The 10,840-nt window shown below is 36.4% G+C and overlaps 1 protein-coding gene and 1 pseudogene across 7 annotated transcripts in view; one reads left to right on the top strand and one right to left on the bottom strand.

The window, feature by feature from the left end:
- On the top strand, window positions 357-7,375 carry LOC110256917 (annotated as a pseudogene). Its single transcript, XR_002339008.1, has 2 exons — window positions 357-531; window positions 609-7,375. The product of XR_002339008.1 is annotated as a tRNA selenocysteine 1-associated protein 1 pseudogene (transcript).
- Window positions 6,491-10,840, bottom strand: part of ITGAV (integrin, alpha V) — a 107,178-nt gene continuing 102,828 nt past the window's right edge. For 5 of the 6 annotated variants that reach the window (XM_021074688.1, XM_021074686.1, XM_021074687.1 and 2 more), the window contains 2 exons: window positions 10,506-10,628; window positions 6,491-10,254 (listed from right to left, as the gene is read on the bottom strand). In XM_021074688.1, coding sequence (XP_020930347.1) covers window positions 10,159-10,254; window positions 10,506-10,628 — 219 coding nt within the window. In that variant the 3' untranslated portion in view covers window positions 6,491-10,158. The remainder of the gene's footprint in view (window positions 10,255-10,505; window positions 10,629-10,840) is intronic. The other variant, NM_001083932.1, reaches the window with a different exon arrangement.

Raw genomic sequence — 10,840 nt, 5'->3', positions numbered from 1 at the left:
TCAGGCAAGAAAAAGATATAAAAGTCATGCAGATTATAAAGAAACAAAATTATCTCTATTTGTAGGTGACATGATTTTGTATACAGAAGATCCTAAGAAAGCCACTCGAAAAATATTAGAACTAATAAGTTCAAAGTGATTGCAAGATACAAGACCAATATACCAAAAAACAAAAATTGTATTTCCATACAATTGCAATGAACAATCCAAAACAAAGCAATTTTGAGAAAGCAATTTTCACCTATAGTAACGTCAAAAAGAATAAAATACATAGGAATCAAATTAACAAAGGAAGTGCAAAATTTATTCTTCAAAAACTATAGCACATTGTTCAAAGAAGTTAAAGATCTAAATTAATGGGAAAACGTTATGTTCATGAATCAGAAAACGTTGTTAATATGGCAACACTCCCTGAGTTGATCTACAAAATCAATGCAATTCTCAACAGAATCCCAGCTGACTACCTTGTAGAAATTGACAATGATTCTAAAAATCACATGAAATTGCATGGGACCCTGAATAGCCAAAACAGTCTTGAAAAATAAGAAAAAAGTGGGAGAACTCACATTTCCTGATTTCAAAACTGACAACAGTCCCATGATGGCCAGCCTGGGAATGGGGCCTGGAGCCCTATGTGGATTAAACCTTCATCTCCAGAGTGTTTACCATCATGGAGGAGACCGTAATGAGCATCAAAATGATCCAAAAAAGCCTCACTGAGATCCCAGCTGGCTACTGCTTTGTCAAATGAACAGATTTGGCCACAGCTAAGAAGTGTTTGCATAAAATTAATGGGAAACCTCTCCCACAAGCCACACCTGCAAAACACCTTAAATTGAACTATACCACTTATGAGAAATTATCAGATAATACTGTGTACTCTTTTGTTTGGTGGGTGGGCTGACCCACAATATGGAGGATGGCATGCTGTAAGAATTGTCAACACCTACCCCTCCTGTCCAGGAGGCAAGATGTTTTGGCCAGACAGGTATGTCTAAGGAAGGGCTATTGTTTTGTGAAATTCATGGATGAACTGGAAGAGAAGGGAACCCTGAGAGAGTGCCAGGGAGTAGTGGACCTGGGCTTTAAACTGGTGCTGCTGAACATGGCAATCCCTAAAGTGAGACATGCAAAGTCAGTGGAATATGGTCAGACGAGCAGTTGCAGCTACAACCAGTATTATCAGCAGTACCAGAAGCACTATGCCTAACAGGGCGAGGACCAGAACACAAGGCAGCCACAGTCACAGTTACCCCCCACTTCGGCTCTACCCAGAGCATCATGCAGACATAGGAATAAGTTTGAGAGGATGCACTAGATGAACCCATGCCAAGCTGGATATGACAGGGCAGGGCAAGGGCTGTATGATGCACTGATGGACTGGCAGCCCCTGGCAGTGTCTTCAGAGATCCTCACCATGAGGTAGCCAGGACAAAGGAGAAGACAGACTCCTTTAAATATGAGCATACATACATGATTGATATTTAAATACACACACACACACACACACATTTGAGGGATAAGAACATTTACTTTTTTGGAAATATGATTTATGAGATTTTAGTAATCAATGATTTATGACTATTTCTCCAACACTGCTGCCTTGCTTTGATAGTGAATCATTTGAGTTTGAAAATCAAATAACTAACTTTAAAGAGGGTTGAAGAAAGTTCAAATTTGCATTTCTTTGAACAAGAATCATTTACCCATGTAGGGTTCTCCGTATTAGAAATAAGAAGAGTTTAGGATTATTAACCAAAGTGGGTCATAGGATTCAGTTACTAAACTCTGGGTTTAGAGGTCCTTCTCAGATGACAGGCATACAAATCATTAAGATTCTCTGGAATCAGCATGCATGGATTACCTGCTGTGTGTTAAACAGTGGGCAATTTTATCTATGGTATTTCAGGTATCCTCACCCAATCCCCCTGACAACACATTTGCTCCAAGGGTAGTAGCTAGGTAGAACAGTTCATTAGGCACTCCAGCTAAGATGGGCCAATGTATGGCGGGAACTGATGGAGCCAGCTCAACCTAGATTACAAGACTCAAGACTTAGCGTTTACTCTAGGACCGGGTCTAGATTTACAAAGCCTCGATTTTTTTTTAGGAACAAGACTGTTGATGGGCTGTCAGGCCCTCCAACCCTGCTCTTGTGTTTCTTGACTTTATCTAAATTTATTAAATAGATATGACTCTAAAATAGAGAACCCAGGAAACTAGGACTTTATGATTTGGGAAATTTTCAACATATCCAGATTGCAAAAGATGGTAAAATTAAGAGATTTGCTGTCAAGAGTTTGCTCTAGAGAGAGCACAGAGACTGTACAAACTTTTGTTAATATCTCGGAAATTTTTCCTTTGAAGAGATTAAGTGTGTGATTCATAGATTCCCCTCAGAGAACTCATCAGAAGCCAAAAGTAGAGACGAGGTTATTTAGGAAAGCTCTGTGAAGTAGCCTTTGTTCTAATGGAATGAATATCCTTGACAAACACAGGAGATGCGCAAGGTTCCTGCGAGTTATATATCAGCAGAAACACTGTCGGCTTGGTCTAAAGGTCATACAAAATGAAAAATGATATTGAATCTACTAGTAGAAACAAGCTGATAACAATTCTCACGTGCTGTATTTCATGAAAAAGGATGACTCAGAAGGTAAAGTCATGAACGACAGAGAATTAATCTCAGACTTTGAAACCAAATGTAGTTTGTTCAGATGGATTTTGGAATTGCTTGGGACCAGTGACTTCTTTTCCTTCTATATTTTCCCTTTTTTTGAACCAGAATGTCTACAATTGTAATCAAATGCTTGTCTTACTCTGGTTTGTTGCAAGCAGATACCTTCTTTCTTTAGTTTCCCTTTTTTTTTTTTTTTTTTTGTCTTTTTTGTCTTTTTGCCATTTCTTGGGCCGCTCCAGCGGCATATGGAGGTTCCCAGGCTAGGGGTCCAATCGGAGCCGTAGCCACCAGCCTACACCAGGGCCACAGCAACGCAGGATCTGAGCCGCGTCTGCGAACTACACCACAGCTCACGGCAACGCCGGATCGTTAACCCACCGAGCAAGGTCAGGGACAGAACCCGCAACCTCATGGTTCCTAGTCAGATTCGTTAACCACTGCGCCACGACAGGAACTCCTTTTCTTTAGTTTCATAGGGCCACATATAGAGAGGAATTGTATCCCAAAATGGATCATACCCAAACCTTGCCCATATTTTAGATGAAGAGATTTGTGACATTCAAGCTGCTGAGATTAAGAAGTCATTTTGGGAGTTCCCGTTGTGGCTCAATGGGTTAGGAATCTGACTAGTATCCATGGGGATGTGGATGCACAGAGGCAGCTGGGATCTGGCATCACTGTGGCTGTGGCATAGGCCAGCAGCTGCGGCTCTGATTCAACACCTAGCCTGGGAACTTCCATATGCCATGGGTGCTGCCATAAGAAGAAAAAAAAAGTCACGTTGGACTTTGTGTTGATGCTGTAATAGTTTGACTTTGGGAATGGGACGAATGTATTTTGCATGTGAGACAAATGTGAATCTTTGAGGGCCAGACATGGACTGTGGTAGACATAATAATGCCCTCCAAAAGATGTCCATGATCTAATCCCTGGATTCTGTGAATATGCCACTCTTCATGGTGAAAAGACTCTGCAGTAATTTAAACCTAATTCCTTGTCTAAGGCATGAGGTAGTTGGGCTCATCCAGTGACCAAGCCTGTGTGGGTCTTGGGGTGGATGTGAAGTAGATAATGTTATAAACAAGACTTGGAGACTCAGAGGCGAGAAGAGGGAACTATTTCTGTATGTGTGAACCAGATTCTCAGCTCTGTCATTAAATCACTCCTATACTGCTGCTGTTTTATGGTCCCCTTGAGAGGATAAGGCTGTTTAGTGGGAATATGGTAAAATTAGTTTCTTCTATATCATCCCCACTGTTACTTAAGAATCACTGAATTCCTGTAGAAGACCCTTCAGATTCCATTTGTGCTAGTAATTTAGTACTACATGATGCTGAAGTGCTTGGCTCTAGTTTAGTAGTAAAGGCTCAAGTCAGAAAGTCAAAATTAGTATTACTAAAGGGTAGGAAATGTGCTTATTCTTTAACTCTTCCCTTTCATCTCCTCAGATACACTAAAAATTCAAAATCATTCACTTGTCTGCCAATTACATGATATTTCTGAATTTTAAAGGCATTTGTGTCACTTATCTCAAAAATAACTTTAACTTCACTGTTCAAAGATGAGAAATTTTACAAGCCACCACAACATTCTTGATTCCTATGGTAAACTTACCATGTACCTTACCCATGATCAAGAATAATTTCTATTACTCAAGTAGAAAGCATAATTCCCCAAATTAAATACTACTACATTTATACATCACCTAGTGCTTGTTGTGAACAACTCTGTAACAACCAATTAATATTGTGAATACAAGATTGACTAAAAAATAATCCCTAAAGTTTCCATTTCTGACAAATGGTGTCAAAGAACATGGAGATTTAATTACTTGGAAACAAATTACGTTACTTTAATAACATGAAGATAAATTATGGTATAAAGTTCAAATTCAAAATCTAAGTGCTCCTTTTATTGAAACACCAATTGATATCTTTGTTATGCTTCAGGAAATGAGGCCAAGAAGGAACCTGAGTGTAAAAGGAAATGTAATTATATAACTCTCTAGGCAATTCGCAACAGTTTAGAAAATAAGTAAAAATACTACAATTGACCCTTGAATACAGGGGCTAGGGGTTATGATCCCCCATGCAGTTGAAAATCTGAGTATAATTGACAGTTAGCCTTCTGGATCTGTGTGTGGTTCCTCTACACTCAGAGTTCCACATTTGGGGATTCAACTAACCAAGGATAGGGAAAATCCCTTACATCAAAGCATGAAAAAAAATCAATGTATAGGTGGAGCCATGCAGGTCAAACCCTGTTACTCAAGAGTCAGCCGTAATTGGAAAAGCATTGGTGATGCTCCAATTGATATTCAGGCATTCCAACCTATTCACTAGCTGATGACAAATCTATTTTATAAACTGACTAGTAATTCAGGCAGTTTTACACATCAGAAAGCATACTGGACAAGGTGCTTGAATATATGAACTTTTGTCCTAATCTTGCCAGTAACTGATTTGAACCCTCTGGGCATGCTTAACAAAAGGGGGTGAGGTAAGCCCTTTCCAACACATGGTTTTTACCAGTTTGACCATGACCTGGACAGACGTGTTATTTGTGATTGTTCTGTTTGGGACTTGTGATTCCAGAATTGCAGGTTGCTAATTTTTTTTCTCTTTTTTGGCCGCACCATGGCACATGGAGTTCCCAGTCTGGATCAGATCTGAGCTACCAGGTGTGGCAACAATGGATCCTTAACCCACTATGCAGAGCCTGAGATCGAACCTGCATTCTAGCGCTCCCAACAGGCCGCTGATCCCACTGCACCACAGCGGGAAATCCACAGGTTGCTATTTTAGATGAAATTTGGGAACTTTTTGATTTGAAATATTTTCTCGCTCCTCAATTCCTTTAACACCTAGATGGTCCCATAGATAGCTGAGTCTTTTTGGCATTGTTTTCTTAGTCCTTTGTGTGTGTGTGTGCAAGCTTGGATGAATCTTGTCATCTCTAAGTACATGATCCTTTGTTTTATTCTATCCACTCTACTGTAACCTTCCTCCAATGAATCTCTGATTTCAGATATTGAAATTTAGTCTGAAGATTTCCGTCTGGGTTTTTCTCCTGAAATGCCCATCTTTTCATTCATAATTTTCACTAGTTCTTATATACACTTTAACATTATTATTATAGTTAAAGTGATATCTGTTCAACTGTTTGTAGGTCTGTTTCTATTCACTACTTCTTAAAACTATAGATCACATTTTCCTTTCTTTCCATTTACATACCACACACACATACACAACAATATGAATGATATATTGCAGAGTCTTTGGGTTGCATTATCTGCCATTATGAGAGGATAATTAAATTTCAGATGGACCACCTTAAACTTGTAGAAACTTGGTTTCATGCTTTGCTAGGGTGGGGCACTTTGTTTTTGCCCTTTGTTCATTAATCTTGAGAGGTAGTTATTTATTCCCAAGGAACAGATCCTCTGGGGACAGGAAAAGCCTGGGGTGTTTCCAAGGCCTTGCCACTATGTAAGACTTGAAATACAGTCTCTTGTTTCTCCTGCACTAGATAGTAGCTGGAATAACTGCTCAGCTCTTTCAACCTTCCATCTGTAGGCTCTCACTAGAATAAAGTCAGAGTCAGGGTCAAGCCAGGGATCTGACAGGAAAATATTCCCTCGTCCCACATGTGATTCCACCTGTTCCTGACGTTCTCCCCTTGATTTCTGCCATGATGGCAGTCCTCCTCCAGTCTCCCTCAACTCTGATCCTAACTCATGCCGGCTCGTGTGATTAAAAAACAAAACAAAACAACATAATAGAAGGAAAATATAAAGTGATTGCACAAAAGTGGCACCATATGCTCAAGTTTATTGAACAGACACCAGTTACACATTGGAAACTAGTAAGCAGAACACTGTACCAGTTTTCACTAACTCAAATCAAGTTAGCAAATGACAAATTTTAGAACACACTCATCTTATGTCTCACCCAATGTGGGTGATCACAAGAGAACTACATAAAGAAAGTTACTTTCTATGTTATTTAGATAGCAAATTAATTGATATACACAGCTTCGAAGTGTCTTTAAGATATTGCAAAGTGTTTCAAAACTAGTAGGGAACTGTTCATGTCCAGCCTGAAATAAAGTGTAGAATGGACCTTTGGAGGGTAAATAATTTCACTTGTACATCTATTGCAGAATCACTCCTTCCTGCTAACAAAAATACTAATAAATTTCCATTTAGATTAGGTTTACTAAATTAATAATGACTGAAATATCTAGGTTTGGTTACATTGTTATATTGCACTTGAGAAGAATAACAACAAAAATCAAAGACTCAGTACCTCTTCCAAGAACTTCACTATGTATCAGAAGCTACAATGAAATAGAAACATATATGCATGCTACATGTTCATAGGTTTACCGTTCAAACTATCCTACCATACCAAAAAGTTTAAAGGGATACTCTCCAAAACACTGAGTATTAAGTCATTTCATTTACCATTTTGGATCCTGTATTGAATTTTCAAATTTTATATTGTTTTCTTATTAATCAAGCTATCACATATACAAGCTATCCAAGATCACAAGCACAGTGACACTGAGATAGGCAACAGTCATACAGAAGTATTCCAAGAATGACTTATTCTTTGCCAAGCTCAACAAGACATTTTGTAACACAGGAACATCTATGAACTTACAGGTTTTAGCCTTATTAAAAAAAAAAAAAAACAAAAAACCGGCTGATCTATCATATACTATATTTTTGCCACATAAATCTCTCTCTTAGAGTCATGATTCACTATCAAAAATCTTTCACAATCTCTTAAAGAAGCCAATATAGTCTTTCTAATTAATACTTGAATTTTTTATATAAAGTATCACTGAGAATTTACTATAACAGGTAGAATTGTGGCACTAATATTTTGATTAATTGTTTCACATTTCAGTATTAAGAACTTAATCAGAATTACAATAATCATTAGTCACAAAAAAAGGTAAAAGGAAGAAAAGGAAAGAGCATTCCTCACATAGGTGTTTCTCAAAATATCAATTCTGAAATAAATGTCTATGTAAGAAATCAACAACAGTATCAATATTTCTTACCAATATCAAATGTTTTAAATATCCTCTATTCCAACCATATGTGTTTTCTTAAACTGAATCAGATTATGAGAATTTTACATTCTAAATGGATTTCAATTCTCAATAAATCACAAACACAGCAGTGACTATTTTTTGACATTTTAACCAAAACATTCGCATGCTATTTTAGGGTAAGAAGAATCCCAACATCCCCCCACATATTTTCCTCAAAGACTAGGTTTTGAAATTATACTCCTATCATATTTTTGTAGAGATATAAATAATCACTTTTTAAAAAGAAAATATTATTGCTTAAAACTACATTTCCTAAGAGCAATTTAAAACATCATGTTAATTTCCATGACAATGCCCTTCAATCTCCTTCCTCCAGTTAATGCTCTCCCAACTGAGATATTTTGGCTCTTCCTTCAATCTCTGGTAAAACATTATACCTTGCGATAAGAGGCCATAAAAGAATAGATTGTGCAAAAGCAAAGAGAAACAATTTTTTTTTTTTTTGAAACTGTGACTTTCTAGCCAACAGAATGTCAGGAATGACTGCTATTAGGCAGGAAAACAGGTAAGGTTGAAAGAACAACTTAGTGACTATCTGGTGGCAGGTCCTAGGATAAAAGTATTTTTTTCTTAAAAAACCTTCAAATTTGTTGGTAATAAAAATACTTATTGCATATGACTAAGATCTTTTAAGAGACTAATAAAATCTATTTTACAGTGCCTATTAATTTTGAAAATCACTAAAGCTAAATATAGGGTCTTGTCAACATTCCAACTTGTATAACTCACCTACATGTATGTACTCACCTACATATATAACTCACCACGAATATATTCTAGCTTAGCCACTTGTATAGGGAGTTATAACAAAAGACATGGCAAGATAAATTCCCGTTATGGTTCAAACAGAAAAATCTCCAGTCCTTTAAGGGAAATAAAAGGCTATTAAACTCTCAATTTCTAATGTACAATATGATGTAATTGCACAAAAATAGGTATAATTAATAGTTATCCCCAGGCCTTGAAGAACTGTGAATAATTCACATATTCCTCCAGAAGATTCATCACCCTACAGACCTATAAAACTTCAACTTGCCACCTGTGCAGCTTTTATTTAAAAATCCTAGAAAAGCAATTTATCTTAATACATCTAAGAAAGTTTTAAAGGTTTCCAGGAACTTGAATTGCTTGTAAAATAACCTCACAGAAGTCATTCTGAGAGCTGGGACTGGTTTTACATGTTATACTTTGCTTAAAATGAGGTAATATCCACATGAGTAGCATTATGCTACTGCTAGAAGTAACCCAGTGAGCTACTTTAAGAATTTTAATTCTTAAGCATTTTTCTCGTGGGGTTGGGAGGTTGAATGCAGGTTCCTGCAAGCTGTAAATATTCATCATTGATCTTGACACATTCTCAGCAATAGATTTGGAAATATAAGAAAAAAATACATATATAGGAGGAAAATAAATTAATCCCAACTAAAAAACTCTTGGTCTAAGAACAAACTATTAATAAGCAATTCTATAGAAGACCTACAAATATAGGCTTTTAATTTAAATGTTTTTTTTTTTTTTTTTTTGTATTGCATATAGCCAGACTAATGCAATGGAATAAACATACTTTGGAAATGATTTCCACCTCATATGGCTTTAAGCATCATGATGTCTAGCAGAAATTAAATATTACACAAAAAAGGCATTTTTGACTATAGAACTAATTTTTAGTATAAGCTGACTTAAAGGATTTGAAATAGAACTTATACAAAATAAAATGCAATAAAATGGATTGTGACTAAAAATATAAATAAAAATTTAATAGCATGTGCCCAATATTCATAGTAAAACAAAAAAACTGTACCTTTGCTATTAAAGTGTTTTGATGGGATCATTTGTTGTTTTTATTTAAAGTTCTACCATGTAGGTAATATTAAAATCCAAGTTTATGCAGTTAAAAAGTTAGCTTGAAACTCAACTGTAGTGTAATGTGCATTAGTATTCAGTATCTGTACAAAAGATGTGGATAGTAAGGTCTAAATTTGGATTGCTTTAAAATAACAAAAACAAAAACAAATTCCAACATACAAAATCAGAAACAATAATTATAGGAAGTACTATTTTATATAAAGTGGTAACTCAGGCACTACCTGTCTTATGTACATTGAAGAGGATCACTTGAAATGTTATTATTTAAATACCTAAAAACACAAATCAGTGGATGTATGTTAAATGTATATCTGAAATTAATTATAATGAAAAGGTGGACAAATATTGCTCTCACTTTGTGGTTAATACCAATGGGCACCATCAGCAGTGAAGTCTTGATATTTTATTCTTCCTGAAGGAAATTAAAATCTATAATGAAGTTGGTACTTCTAATGGGTCAGGATGTAGCGTAACTTTAAGAATCACAGTTAAGTTTCTGAGTTTCCTTCACCATTTTCATGAGGCTGAAGCTGTTCCCTTTCCTGTTCTTCTTGAGGTGGTCGGACACGTTTAAAAAAGCCCATCTGTCAAGAAAAACTAACATTACTGTCATATCAATGGAAGAATATTGAAAGTATTCTAAGTGACCATATTATGACCAAGATAATTTAAATGGCACTTTGTACAATTTTTCTTCCTTCAAAGGATAAGGAATGCTCATCAAGCACCATCATTAAAGATTAACGGTCTTTTTCTTCTTCCCTTCTTTTCCTCCCTCCCTTCTCCTTTTCATCTGCTTTCCCTCCCTCCCCCTCTTCCTAAGTCCATCACTTACCCTGTACATTACAAATACCAAAACAGCCAGTAACAACAATCCCGCTAGAACTGCTAAAATGATCACCCACACAGGCACCGGCATGGGTGCTGGCTGAATGCCCCAGGTAACATTAGTGGTAACCTGTTGGGGGGGGAATGTTTTTGAGTTAGAAAATAGGTCACTGAACTATTCAACACATATCTGAATGTCTATTATATTTTATTTTAATGTTACATTATTTTCTTTTCTCATATATAATTTATACATTTGATATCAATAGCATACACATACACACATGAAATTTTCAACAGCTTAACCACTGACTGCCTCTGAAATGATTTTTAAATAATGCA

This window comes from Sus scrofa, chromosome 15, assembly GCF_000003025.6.
Source record: "Sus scrofa isolate TJ Tabasco breed Duroc chromosome 15, Sscrofa11.1, whole genome shotgun sequence".
Classification (NCBI taxonomy): Eukaryota; Metazoa; Chordata; class Mammalia; order Artiodactyla; family Suidae; genus Sus; species Sus scrofa.
Note: the sequence above shows the minus strand (reverse complement) of the source record. Positions and strands in the feature narration are given on the sequence as shown.